This window comes from Amphiprion ocellaris, chromosome 7, assembly GCF_022539595.1.
Source record: "Amphiprion ocellaris isolate individual 3 ecotype Okinawa chromosome 7, ASM2253959v1, whole genome shotgun sequence".
NCBI classification, from domain to species: Eukaryota; Metazoa; Chordata; class Actinopteri; family Pomacentridae; genus Amphiprion; species Amphiprion ocellaris.
In genome coordinates, this window is record NC_072772.1 from 27,949,872 (window position 1) to 27,964,965 (window position 15,094).

The 15,094-nt window shown below is 40.5% G+C and overlaps 1 protein-coding gene and 1 long non-coding RNA gene across 15 annotated transcripts in view; both read right to left on the bottom strand.

The window, feature by feature from the left end:
• The window catches only part of LOC111571536 (uncharacterized), a 10,738-nt gene extending 7,967 nt beyond the window's left edge, over positions 1-2,771 (bottom strand). The window contains exon 1 of the long non-coding RNA XR_002746390.2: positions 2,503-2,771. This is a non-coding gene — a long non-coding RNA (uncharacterized LOC111571536). The remainder of the gene's footprint in view (positions 1-2,502) is intronic.
• A 2,306-nt stretch (positions 2,772-5,077) lies between these two features.
• Positions 5,078-15,094, bottom strand: part of robo2 (roundabout, axon guidance receptor, homolog 2 (Drosophila)) — a 270,858-nt gene continuing 260,841 nt past the window's right edge. For 7 of the 14 annotated variants that reach the window (XM_035950225.2, XM_023274733.3, XM_035950226.2 and 4 more), the window contains 5 exons: positions 11,574-11,756; positions 10,928-11,086; positions 10,473-10,739; positions 8,674-8,868; positions 5,078-8,144 (listed from right to left, as the gene is read on the bottom strand). In XM_035950225.2, coding sequence (XP_035806118.1) covers positions 8,143-8,144; positions 8,674-8,868; positions 10,473-10,739; positions 10,928-11,086; positions 11,574-11,756 — 806 coding nt within the window. In that variant the 3' untranslated portion in view covers positions 5,078-8,142. The remainder of the gene's footprint in view (positions 8,145-8,673; positions 8,869-10,472; positions 10,740-10,927; positions 11,087-11,573; positions 11,757-15,094) is intronic. The other 7 variants (XM_035950235.2, XM_035950232.2, XM_035950231.2 and 4 more) reach the window with 2 other exon arrangements.

Consider the following 15,094-nt stretch of genomic DNA (forward strand, 5'->3'; position numbering starts at 1 on the left):
CAGGATAGATCGGTGAACCTTTTCCATAAATATGAATGCAAAAACCTCCCAACCGTTCTGCAGAGATATCATGAAAATGAGTTATTCGCCCAACATTATGCTTTGGCTCTGTGTTGGATGGATTTGAATTTTATACCTTAATATTGCTACATTTTAGAAAGAAAACCCTCCAAAGTCTGCATGAATCTAGTCCAAAACATTAAGTAAAAACAACTACAAAAAAGCTCTCAATTAGGGTAAACAATGACAAAAAATAAATAAATAAATCAGGTCAGCAACTATATTTCTGCCAGAAAAACATAAATTCCATGTCGTCTATTCTATTAACAAGGCATATAAAGTATCACTGTAACAACAGAGCAAAGACACTGAGAAACAGTGCAACTTTGTACTCAAAATAATTAATACCAACTAAAATTAAATCTCACACTAAAGTAAACAAGTGTAAATAAGCCCATTTGCACAGCTGAATCGGGGGTTATTTTTAAAAACACGACACAAAACAGAAAAACTGCACACTCTCCAACTGCACCATCAGTCCACACGCTCTGACTGATAACCAAACAAACAAACAAACAAACAAATAAACTGTTCAGGCTTCAGTGTCACTTTTAAATATAGTGACAGGGGTTAGAGAGAAACTGTTTTTCTGCATGCATGTGTTTTTCAGATGAAGGAGAGCCAAGAAGATTCCAGTCGAAGGAGGAAAATTGACATCAGCAATTGCTGACATTTATGAGAAAGTTAAAACATGCTGTTATTCTTTAATAGTCTCTCTGGATCAATCATGATGGGGACAAATGACACTGATTTAAAGCCGTCACAAAATAACTCAAACATCATGTTTCAGCCGTCTGGACAGTGGCATTAATCAGTGTCCAAAATGCAAATGCAGGACATCAGAAACTGCAAAATAATGAGACAGAAATGAAAAGTGCCATAGCAGATTCAAGATATGTAAATAAGATCAAAGCATATCACATGCAGCCATCATTCCTCCCTGTATGTTCAATGAGAGGAGATGACACTACATTACCTGGGTGCAACTGACATGTTTATGTAAGTCCCACTCGGTCGTTGATTTTAATTCTTCTCTGTGCATCAGTTACATATTTAATCGTTTTTGTTTTTTTTTTTTCCATGGAAATGTTCCATTCCTGCCTTAAAATGGCTTCGATGTAGCACTGAACAATATGCAAAAAATAAAAAATGTATTTATTTAGACAGATTTTGGGATGCGAGTGTCGATTTTCGTAAGAATGGAAATTTTTGCATTTCTTCCCCGCCAATAAAATAAAGAAGTAAAAATAACAACGTGATTTTTTTTTCTGCAGTGTGTACCAAACAAACACGTTACCTTATTCCAAACACTCTAAAACTACCCCACTACAATATCAAGTTGTAGAATTGGAATAAGGGTTAATCCATCTTAAATAATTCGGTGCCTTCTGCTGAACCATCGCTGACTTGCTTGAAACTATTTGATCATCAACTAGATATTTAAAATGGTATCTGTGAAATATCAAAAACTTTATGTGATTGTTTTTTATTGCCTAGAACTTACCAAGTCCTATTCATTCCTGGCGGATTCCATCTTTTTGTCATATTTTGGCCTTAATTATAACTAATCCAGTTGATTCTGTCTGCTGAAATAACTAACAAGAACCTATTCAACTTATACAGTACAGTTTGATATTTGCCAACTTGTGAGTACCACCCCAACATTGTGACTGAAATGACTGACCTTTTGGAGGTAATAGTTTATATAATAACTGCAAAAACAATCATTTCTTAATTTTAGATATAAAAGGCATCCAAAAATTATATTAATTACAGTTCAAAAATGACATGACACACCATAGGCTAAACACTGGGAAAACAACTATAGCATTGCCTGTAATGCATCTAAAATGTAAAACCTGATTACACTATAAACTCTGAAAACAAGTTTCACAAAAGACACACTTTTGCTGACCACATTAATAAAATTATGCGTATTTGAACATTATGATTGCTTGATTCAGATAAAAGCAGCAAACTGCACAAAACAGCTTTAACATGAAGCACAATCAGTTTTTGATGATCAGTTTTTTTGGCAGACACTCAAGACTGATTCCACAACTTTTCTGAGACTATACACTGAATTACAGCACCAACACGAAACACAGCAACAGAAGTAAGGAGAAATTATGTTTCCTACAACCACAAATGCACAGGTCGCCTGGTTCCCTCAGCATCTGATAGGAAAATGTGCCAGACATACAAAATCTGGAGATACCTGCCATGTTCTGAATATAGGCAACACTTTACTCAACTGTGTCTGGACGTGATGAAAAAAGAACCTTTCTGTCTGACTGACATGAAAACATTTCCATTCGCCTTCTCAGCTGTCACCAGTCTGTAAAAGGCCCAACAAACACTCACGAACCAGCAAAGCAGCAGCTCTCCTCATTAAATCAGCCATTAACAACCACTTTTAGTGACAAATTGAACAGCTTTTACCTTAAAACTGGTCCTTTCGTCGCCCAGCGCTGCTAATAATCCAGAATATTTGTCACGACGTAGTTTTTCGAAAATTCACAACTTCTCTGCTGCTCTTCTCACGTTTTGTCCACAAATGCAACCTATTCTGTGGATAATGTCACTTCCAGGACAACAACATCTCGCTTTTCGATAATATTTCGTCGCCTTTTGTGTCAAGTTTAACGGGTAAATACCAGAAACGAAAATTTGCCCCAAAATGAGCTCAGGTGCACCAGATTGACAGTGATGGAAAAGTCCATTAAACTGCTAAAGGTGATGGGAGTTAAGATGACAAAATAATCGTTTTCATGTTTTTTATGATTTTTTTTAACATGATTAGTGCAAATTTTAAATTGCAAACTGAAACACGAGTTTAAATATAAACATAATATTGGTTACAGCTGCCCAAAGTCAAGCAGACGCCTACCTTGCTGAATGGTATAGTCCACAGCTGGAGACTCTGACCATGGAGGAATGGCACAGCTAAGTTTGGGGCAGGAAATTAAAGAACCCAGACACAGCCGGTTGTAGTATGTGATATTTTACCTGAGTCCAAACTGTTCCAATGAATGAAATCTGATCAAACTTCCCCAAAGATTAAACTTTCTTAATCTAGATATGGATGTGAAATAATATGTTGATCTCTGCTGCCCTGGAAATGAACCAACAATACAAACTAAACAAAAGTGAATTCTGTATGCATGAATTCCTCGAAAATACACTGAAAAGTGAATTCCAGATGCAGGGGAAATGTTCTCCTTCAATATCATGTGAATTTGTCCCCCCATCCTAATAAAAACACCAAAGAAGAAAACATTTCGGGAAAAAAAGCCGTGTTTCTGAATTTTTTCTTTTGCTTTATTTAAGAATTAGAAACTCCGCCATAAGCTGATGCAGATAATGTACAAACTAGTGCTTAAAAACTCACCAGGATGCATGAAAACAAGCTTTTCATGCACAAATAACCACATTAAATGTACGTACACCCATGCAGTTACATTTAGCAGACTGTCAACCAAACATCTGGGCTTAAACCAGGTAGATGGTGATGCTTCATAGATCCCTGAGAAGACAGCTCATTGCCACAAGACCTTTTAGGTGTATCCCTCAGTAGACCTGGTCTTCATTACATGACAGGACAGGCAACTAAGTTGGTGTGGAGAATATATGAGGACCTCATCATAAAACGTCAAAGGAGAATGATTATTCTTGCATTATTTTTGAAGATAGTCTCCTATGACGTCAATGCACTTAAGTCCACTTATGTTCAAGGTCATCTCTTGAGCCTACAAATTCTCCTCAACAGCCTGGATGACTTCATCATCACTCTAAAAATGTCGACTACGCACAAGAGATTTTAATTTGGTAAACAGAAATCAGAGGTCTTGTGAGTAAGGTTCATGGGGCAACAGTTCAAGATCATATCTGGCTGCTTCTTCCACCTGTACTGTGTAGATGGATGCATTGCCCTGGAGCAAAAGCAGACAACACAAAGTTTTCCTCTCCATTGTTGCTTGATTGCTTCAAACATCTGAGTTTTATGACTAGTGATTGAGGCTTTATAGTACACAGTTATGTCCCTTGTTTCCAGATTAGGCCAAGAACTTTCTCAAATATCCTCGTGATCAAGTGATTTAACATTTATAGGGGTCAAATGATCCAAATTCATATGCAGTCTTTGTAGGAACTAGAGGTAAGATCCACAGCTCCTCACCTTTCTCCTCATAAAGAACATTTATAGTGTCCCACGATATATTAAGCATTTTTGCACAATTTCATGTGTGTGCAGGTTTTTGCTATATACAGTGAGGTTCAGGTGCAAAAAGAGTCCAAACCACAGACGTAGCAGTCCCATGTCGTCCACCTACGTTGTGTTTCTAACATGATATGTATAAAAATGGAAATGATTACTAAACCAAACACTTACACGCTTCATTGTTCACTTGTAAATCTAGGAATCAGTGACCCACAAGTGTAGTTATAACCAAGTATAAGTGTAACATAAGACAGATGGTTCCATACCAAACAAGCTCACTCATGCTTGTTTATACTCGTACACTAATGCAGATACAGACACCGTTTGTGGTTTAATAAATCCAGTTTTCACAAGTTTTCTTTCACAAGTTATTTTAGTCTGAGCTCTGTGTAAGAGAGCTTGAAAGCAAGCTGCCTGTTTCAGTGATTTAGGAGATTTGGATTTGTGTTTGAAGCTGCTCCTCTGGAAGGATCAAGGTAAGGATTGGTCTGACATAAAACGCACAGCAGAGTCAGGAACTCCTTCAAACACACACAGTGGGCCAAACATCTTTAATGCACACACACATACACAAGTAACTACACACGTGTTGTTGCTGAGTCAAACACTATCGAGATATGAGAGAAGGCATGTTTTGAAGAAACGGGCAAACTTGGATTTTTAATGCTGTAGCCACAGTACAAATAGCCTAGAAAATCTGAAATACAATGTCAGTGTGTTTTCAGAAGTATTTTGTGTTTAAGTTAAAGCTCTAGCGCCACAGTCTTTCTATCAAAGACAAATAGAATTAAAGTCATATTACATTTTTCAAAAATATTTTATTTGATATTGATCCAGGTACAAGGAAATAAAAGAACATGGATTTATCTTACAGGACATGGGAATGAGACTGTAAAAGTTTATTTTCTTGATCCACTCTCTTCTTGGACAAGGACATGCAAGTGAATACAGAAGGTGGTTTACAGGAAAAAAAAGGAGAATGTATTGTTCTGTAGAAATGGCATTGGATCGGGGTGTCACTGCACCCCGGACTGTACAGAAAGACTTCACCCAACAACTTTCTCTTTTTGTCATTTTTAATCCTCTTTTATAGCAAAAAGGCAACACACAGATAGGCTACAAAGAACCAACAATATTGAGAAAATGAACAAAAGAGAGGGAAAGCACTTTCATCCTTCCAAAAAGACGTTTTCTCTATTGTCTTGACAAGCAAATTATGAGTATTTTAACTCATTGTGTTGAAAAGGTTTTACGTTTCTTTAGTTTTGACATGAGAAGAGCAGTGCAGTGAACATGCAAGACGAAGAGTGACTCGGACGACTACTGACCCGGCACTTCACCGTGCTGTGAGCACAGCGAGCCTATCATCTCCTTATGGCCTCTCTGCTCGGCTCGGACACCAAACTTTACAAGGAACAAAAAAACACATTTTATATCTCACGAATCTTTATGCATATTTCACAATATACTTTTATTATCATTTTAATAAATACAAAACGACACTGTGATTTAAAAGAAATCAATGAGTATTAAAGAGACACTAAAACGCATTAGACATTAGAAATATCAATCTTAATTTGGTATGTTCTTTTACTGACATCTTGTCTTAAGGTGGATGAACCAGCACATTATACTCAGAATCAAAATCCACAGCAGAAAAGAAAAGAGGGGACGACAGAATCGGACATGAGAGGGATAATTTTGTCAATGAAAATGGAATGGCATAATCAAGTGGAGATGCGTATGGATATATACACATATATACACATACATAAACACCACCAGAATGTAAAATAACCTGAGATACTCTTTGCACCTCATTTCCAGAACACTGGCCACTGGGTGGATGGTAAAAAAAAATGACAATGGCATGACGACAACAGTACAACAGCATCTGATGGCCTTTAGTTTCCCACCCCCCCCCTTTTTTTAATCAACATTAGCAGTACAAAAAAAGACAAAACAAACAGTCATTGAACCACAAAAATCCTGAACATTAATATTGAAAACATTGTTGTAAGCAGCGTTTTGGAGTCCATAAAAGGCATACAAAGAAACAAGCTTCTCATTTAAAAAAAGGACAACCAATAAAAACATCTTTTGAAAGGACAAAAAATTGAGAATCAGAGGCTGAGAAGTCGAAAGCGGCAGATGATAAGTGTGTGTTTAGTGGCAGTCAGGCAGATAGAAAGTGTTCTGCTCCACACTGTAGCTGTAGACATGGAGGCAGTGGGACCTGCTAGTTAATATACAAGGCCTTTCTCCGATATCACTCTGACTCAAAGCTACATTGTAAATCGTACACACACTATTCCTTTTTCCTCAAAGTTACTGACTAAAGACTGTGCTGAAAGTAGTGTATTGGTAACTGAGGCACCAACATTTACAGCAACAACGGCTTCAATAGATCGCCTAATTTAACAGCACTTAGCTGGAACCCACAGGTCACTGTGTTTTCTTGGATGAACCACAGATAATATAACAAACATAAAACAGTAAGTGCTCTTAAAAGCAAACAACATTTTAAAAAATGGTTGAAACTAAAAAAAAAAATCCTAAAAGATGTAAACAAATTCTGTTGCTCCACTGATATTTCAGGTAGGTTTAGGAGTATCGTTACCACTAATCACAGTAGATACTCCTTTGTTTGTGTTTTCTACCTATTAAGGCCTTAGAAGAATCACAAATCTGCCTCTGTAAGTGCTTTGACTGGACTGCAGCATGCAGACAGATTTTACCGACTCCTCCTCACTTTTGACTGGTTTTATTGTACGTGTGCTAAAAGAGGAGCGTAAACTCAGCGTAGTAAAATTACTTAGGCAGTAAATCATAAAAAAAACTTGAAATGCTTGGAAACCCTTGTATAAAATGAAGAAAATGCACTCATTCAATCCCTTTCTGAAAACAAGACAATGCCTGGAGCTGCTCAAAACACTGAGGATTAACAGTGTCCGACACCAAACTATCATTGTAGGACAGTTAATTAGGAATTAAATAATCAACTCAGTCACCTGCAATAATACAGTATCCTTTGTCTAATTCCGGCCTCATTTCTGCCCTTCAGACCCTCAGAAACCTTGTGTGTCTGCCACCCAATTAGTCTCGACTATGGAAATGGGCGCTTTATTTGTTGCTGTCCGCGAGCAAAGCATTACTCTTTAATATCTCTCTGTACATTAGTATATAATTTTCTTCTCTTTACAGTACAGAAACTCCTCTTCACATATTCTTCCGGTTCTTCATGTCAGCAGGAGCTATGTTTTTGTGCTTATCACCAAAAATTGCAGTGCAAAAACAATAATTAATAATAATAATGATAATAATTAATGGTAACTATCAACAAACAATGGATTATAAAACAATTATTTTTATGGCAAAACAGCCACTCAATTCACATATAATACAAATAACCAGATAAAACCCAACTGTTCCTGTATATGGAAATAAAAAGCTCAAACTGAATTAGGCTTGCATAGCAATGCAACAACAAGTTAAAGAATATATTTACAGGAAACAAAATTCCCTTTTCCTGAAGGGCAGTTATCAGAAAATTTGTTCTCATGTAGATGTTTTCGGGATTTTTTTTGTTACTTGCATTTTTCTAACAAAAAGAAAATTACAGTAAGGTAGGAGGTGGAAAATATTTTCTTGAGGACGAAAACATAGTGAGATGTACAGTATGTCTGTGTCTATACATCACATTTACAGTTCTGTGACACTGCGTTTCTCTGTGGTTCTCTCTGCTGCGCTCCTTCCCCTCAGAGAACACACAGGTAAGGACAAAGTTCATCGCCCCCACAAGGAGGGCGTTATTCTTCCAAGGACGGGCCCGGTTTTCTCCAGTTCACATCCCAGGCAGATCACTCTGTGAGAATAGAAGGGATGAACAAAGTTGTGAAGGTGGTCAATGAAAGAGCCCTCTCAATCCACATCCACAGTCAGCCATAACGCCATATGTGTGGCTATATGTGTGTTTCTATATAGACACGTGTTTCATGACTCCTATATATATCTGCAGTTACTCTCATTTATCCTTACACAGGTTAGCTTAGCATAAAACCTGGAAGCGGAAAGCCTGGCTGTCACCCAAGTTAAAACAATGACCGTCACTACCATGAAAGCTCAGTTATTAACACATTTTACTGTGCTTGTTGAATCCATACACACATTATCATTGTACTTTTGCAGAAGTTACATGCTGGAAGTATAATGAGACACATTCTTTAAGTGTCTAGACAAACACTGGGAGGATGGATAAACTGTTGTTTGGTAAGAAATATCTAAGGTAATTTTATGGTCAGAATTATTGGACTATAAAATCTGACTTTTTTTCGCTGTGTGTGCCATCTATCATAAAACGATGCTGTAAAACATCAAAGTCCCGAAACACTTACATAACTCTCCTGAGTACTGTCCTTGTCCGTTGGTCCCCAGGAATTCAGCGTGCTCTGTGGCGGTCCACTGTTGTGGTTGTCGTGGACCCTCGGTCTTGCGTGGCCCCGTCGAGCCCTTGGAGGAGGCTGTGCCGGAGGAACTGTGGCCACCAGGGGATGGGAACGATGGCTTACTGTACGGCACGCACCCTTCTTCTGAAAACACACACACGGGAACCAAGAACTGTGAGTTAGACAAGCAGACATGTGATTTTTATTATTGCAGTGACACACATCTAACATCTGATGCATGGAGACAAAGAGCACTTTTCAAACCCCTCCTCATCCTGACATCTGCACAGTGGTGGTGCCAACAAGCAATGCCAGGGCATGCCACAGAGAGGACTCTCAGCCTCACACATGGCCTTGCAGCTACCAGCCTTATGGGGGGCGTAAATACAATAACAGAGGGACCACTGGCTGCTGAGGCACCCCCTGCTGCAGGGCAGCATAACATTGACCCTCAGCAGTCTCCATCATTGCATGAAATCTCATCAAACCACTCCCCACTGCTCCGCTAATGACTGTAATAGAGCCTGCCCCGACCTCAGCGGATTCTACTGTGCATCAGTCAGCGTTCTGACACGTGGGAATTCACCTACAGGGTTTTTTGTAACGATGCTGATTGTGGCACCTGTCTTTGTCTCACAGCCTCAGATTAACTGTCTGAGAAAGTCCTGGCAAAAAGAGGAGCAGAGAGCACAGCATGGAGAGCTCTAACGGTCATAAACACACATGCACACGAACATAGACACACAGATGGGGTGTAGAGTGGCTGCTGTTTGTGTGAGAAGAGAAAGCTGCAGCGATTAGAGTGCATTTCAGTTGCCGGGGCCTCCTGCCTTACTTGGAGTGGAGCAGACCAATACTGGCAACAGTTACAGGGGCAACGGGGAGGCTGAGGGAGGGCTGAGGGGGGCATTCTGGAAACCAGAGCAAGTGGCAGACGGTGCAATCTGTTCATGGGAGCCCAGTCTCAGAGCAGAATGAAAGCTAACTTCAACACGAGAAGTTTGAGAAAAAATCCCCCCATAGCCAAGCCCCAGCAGCACCTCAGCTCCTATGTTCTTGTCATTTTCTTGCTATAAAACAATGAATTCTCCCTTTAATAAAGTAAATACGTCAGACCCAACCAAGAGATGTTCCAATTCCAGTCGGATTTCATTTGCTTAGAATGTGAGACCTGTATGTTTTATTTTCTTAGTGATGAAATATTGTATAGTCAAATTATTTTACAGAAGTTTTAATTTACTACACCTGCTATGGTTTGCCCTACATTTTTTAGAAGTAAGTCAGGTGAGGTCTTATGCATTCTGGAGTGTATAATCTTAAAAATGCGTTTGGCTTCCCTGAACCTTTTGTAAACACACCAGCAACATGGCTCTGATCGTAATGTGAGTCCGTCCATGCATTTCTCTGTTCCAACATTTGGTATGGATTACATTGTCTTGACAACCTTTGGATGGATTACTAAACAATGAATTAAATAAAACTGGTGATGACTTATCATCCACCAATGCAAGCACTTCCAGATTTCCACTTCTCTAATACTTTTGCTCATGAGAACATGCACAATACTGCAAGACCCAGTAACCTCAGCTGACTTTCAGCTTAATGCATAAGTAGTGCTGTAAGTGCTATTGCAGCCATGCTCACAATGTACGCTAAACATGGAAGCATTGTAATTGGAAGCATGATAGCAGTGCAGCTTTGCAGAACTGTTTGCATAGCGGCAGACTCTAGTTTAGTCTCATGTGTACCTGTTTTGTGTCCCCTGCGCCCATCATCAGCTCGGTCCATGGAGCCCAGTCTGTCTTGAGCCTGACGATGATGATCCAGAGAAGTGCGTGTCTGCCTGTCAATGGAGCTCTTCATGTCATCCGGCCCACACAGGGGTCCTGACATAGGCGGGCGCTCCAGAGATGAAGCCTTCCTATCTGTAGGGGGTACCATGCTGCTTACACTGCGAGCCCCCTGGATACGGCCCTGCCCCTGACAGGGAGGAGGCTCAGGGGGAGGAGGTAGGTCTGCGGTAAGGAAAACCCAAAATCAATCTGTTGAACATAATGCGGTAATAACTAGAGATTCTAATCATGTCCTCTCAATATTATATTACATATCAACATATCTCCTACTTGTTTCTAAATGAACAACAGGCACTGCAGGAAACTTTCGGCTTAAACTATTTAAAATGTGTCTTCAGTTGCTGCCTCACCGTCTGCACCAGCGTCTCTCCGGTGGGGTGTTGTGCCCTGACTTCGGGGTTTGCGTGTGGGTCTGGTGGCCCTCTGGTGGCCCAAACTGTGTGTGCCAACTGTGCTGCCATCTGTTGAAAATGGACTGCTGGGCCGGGGCCTGTGGGACAAGCCTTTACCTGCAGGAGGGAAGCAGGACCACAAGCCAGCTGGTTAATAAAGATATAAAAGAGGCAACACAGAGACAGACAGTGGAACTGAGACTGCCATCGAGAAAAATATAGGTAATCAATCAAGATCCAAAAACCTATTAAAAAATAAGGGGAAAGGTTTTCATTAGAAAGGAAAGCACCCTGGTAGAAGTCTGCAAAAGGTTGCAAGTGTAAAATACCACCCAGTTATTACAGGATTAATCCAAGAAGCTGGAGGGCAAAAGAGTTACAGAGGAGCTGAGTTTAGGATAAGGAGATGTCCGCAGTACAGCCATGTACAACAGGTACCATGCACAACCTGGGCACAGCATCCACAAGCAGCAGCAAGGAAACCGCAGGACAGCAAACATTAGCCAAAAGATGGCAGGAGGAATATTTAGAACAGGAAGGAGCAAATCAACTGCCACTGGTGAAAGTTCCAGTCCAGCAGTGGGTGTCTGGTTCTCACACCAACCTCTCTTGCTGAGGCTCGTGCCCTCGAGGCGGTAGCCTGCTTTGTCTGCAGCGGCCACCAGGGCCTGAGCAAAGCTGCAGTGGGTAAAGATGGAGCCATCGGACGAACTGCCCAGGCTGGACCTATGGCTGGAGAAATTACGGTCATCCTCCGAGGCAGAACCCCACCCATTCACCATGGACCCTGTGGAACACCACAGCTTTCAGCTAATGCACGTGTGTGTGAAGTGATTTATTTTTTATCTAGAAATACTCAAATTCAACCACATCCTGTTCATACTTTTGAGCACAGTGGCTGCAACTTTTATGGATATATGATCTGACATTCTGAACATCTGTGCCTTGATTTTGTATTTAGATGGATGACGGTATCAAGTGATCTTATAAAAAGGAGGTAATATTAACGTCCTACACTTAAATGATTTCGTATTTGCTGCAGGGCATTTCTGTTCTTGCAGGTGAGTGCTTTTGTATAGTCATTCTGTTCTGGCCTGCCCTCTTTCATCTATTACAAACACATAAAGTGCACATACACACACACACACACACAAAATGCACACAAACGCACAGGAATGCACACAGTGGAACAGCAGGACTGTCATCAACTGATTTTGTTCTTCTTTTGATAAAGAACAATGAGCGCACCTGTGCAGAGCAGACTTAGCTACAAAACTGCCTCAGGTGACATCTCACAAAACAGTGTACTGAATCAAACACCTGGTGGTATGCACATAGTTTTTTTTTTTTTTTTTTTTTTTAACCATGTTTAACAATACACACCCACCAGTGTCTAAAAAGCTGCAATAATTTTAGGAAAAGAGAAACAGAATACAAAATAGAGGCATCTCACTTATGGCTAGTACAGTTTTAAACACTTCTATTTATGTAGTGTTACTTTAAAGATCTAAAAAGGATGAAAAGATAGATTTAATTGATATCCTGGTCAACATGACACAAAACATAATTAAGTATTCAGCAGTAGTGCACACATAAGGAAGATGTATATATTGTTAGACTTTTGACGTGTACGGTACTTTATTTCTTTATGCTTTGATCTTCTCCCTTCACATAAAATGCTATCCCAGCACTTTAAATATAAAAGTATGAGTCTGCCAATAAAAATATGCCGCTTTGGCAGGCAAAAACACGGAGAACAGTCGGCTAATGTGACAGCTTTCAGTGGGACTGGTTTGGCAGACTTTGCTAAAGTGGCACGAACCCAAGCGCTCGGCTCACACACTCTATCTCTCCCTCACACCGAGTGATGTGATTGAACAGACTGGCGTAACAGAGAAGTGGGGAGGTGCGAGGGTAAAGGTTGTTGAGAAAACGATGGGGACAAAAAGTTAGCAGCAGGATTTATTAAAAGGTCGCTATGATACAAAAAGGTGGCACAATCCGGGCCAGGATGGCTGCAGATTGAGATTCAAATGAACTCACACATGAATCAGATGCAGAGTTTAGGATATCAGCTGGCACTTCCCTTTGCAGTACAACAGGACACATTTAAAATTGGACACAAAACTTGGCTATGTGGTGGTGGTTGATTTATCCAGACATACTGGGAAATCCCCTTCAAAGAGTTCTCCAACTTCCCCATCTGCGAGTTTCTCCGTCTTTTTTCGTCTCTAAGAGAGGTGGTTACTTAGTCACTGGATGTGACTATGGGGGAATTGCACCTTCTACAGCAGAAGTTGCAACAGCTTTTCACTCCTCTTGCAGGAAAATTCTCTCAGATTAATGGAAACTTTTATAAAAGATAGGCTTGCATAAGGTAGAGTACCCCCCTTACACAACCCATTTTTACAGCAGCTAGCTGAAATCCACGGCAGTAACTACTTTCAAGCCCTCCATCTTTCCTGTCTATTTTCTTTGAAATTCTTTTCTAAGAGTTTTTCTGTAAGAAAGAAAGACAGCAATTCCACTGGGTCCAATCCTCCCACAAAGAATAGAGCAGATAATGAAGTATAGGCAGTGCCAGCCAAAGCACTGAAGCTTCCAAGTCCTCCGGCTCAGCAAAGGAACACTGCCTCAGCAAATCACATCACAGAATGACTTTTCAGTTGCACTAACTGCCACCCTCTACTGCAGAACCTCTGGAGCACTTCTATTCTCAGAAACAGCAGTCCAATCAAACTGTGATCACTGTAACATAATTTGATAAAAATTCAATCTACTTTTCTTTTTGCCCTAGAAATATAATTTTTTTTTTCCCTCTGTGGCTCCAGACCAAGGTTTGCACTACACGTCTCTCATTTTATCATGTCTTGAACCAGAGCAATGGGCCAAACCATGTTCTCAAAAAAACACTGGCTGACACCTCCCATGCTCCATGCACTGATGGAGCAAGGCCAGTAAAGGCTAGAAGGTTGGGGGGGCAGTAAAATCCAGGCCTGGTCCCTCCTGCCACTAAAACTGATTTATACTGACGGAAACCCTAATCTGCATGTCGTTAAGTGAGAAAATCATTCCCCCTGACGAGCAGGCGTCTCTACTTGCCGTCAGGAGACGTGACCCTGCTCCTCACAAACCTGGGAAGGCTTTATGGGAGAGAAATCACCCAGAACAGCCAAGCTTTCAGCTCATTGTAGGCGTAACAGTTTCACTGCTACCACATCTCAGCTTTGCACGATTTATACAAAGCCAAGTAATACCGAGTAATACCTATGTGTTCACTTCATCTCTCTGGCTCAAGCACGAAATGGCACTGCAATACCCACCACAACATGAGGACTTACATTTATCAGCTAAAAATATGTTGTATTAACTCGGAGCATAGAATAACGCACTGGAAAGCCTGTGCAGACAATCTGCTGCTGAAAAATGGCCCCAGAGGAGAAGGCTGTTTTTTTTCTGGAACATCACTAAAAATGTTTGATTTACTGCTCTTAGGTGTAACATTATGAAAACCGACCTATTTCCATATTATTAAAACAATGACAAATCTATCAAGCAACGCTTGACAGAAATCTCACTCCTCCCCTCCCCTATTTGTATAGCCCCAAAATGGTGTGCACAATAAATCTCAGCGGTTTCCACTATCTTCCCTCTCTTCCTCCCACTAACCCTGGAGCTGGGACCATGTCTGTGTTGTCAAACGATGGGGTGAGAGGCAGACTTGCAGAGAGATAAAAAGAAATAGTGCTGTCTTCAGAGTAATACAGTGGAGGAGAGATGCAGTAGATTAGAGCCCAGTTGCTGCTTTATATTCCTCTAAATACATCAGCAGCAGCTTGTGTCAGCGCTACCAAAACCACTGTTCCATCATCCCATGGAAAACTAGTCTTTAAGGCTGCCTCTGACAGAAGCAGCACTGTCAGTCTTCTTACTCTCATGCTTTCTCTCTCAACTGCCTGAGCTCCTCCTATTTTCTACACTTTCCTCATTACTTTCCACCCATAAATGTACCAATATGGATTTTACTTTTCAGTATTCACAAAGAAAGACACAACACCAGCATTGTCTATCAAACCTGTTCCAAAATGTTACACATTTTTCACAGAGGTTTCCTCAGTTCTGCCC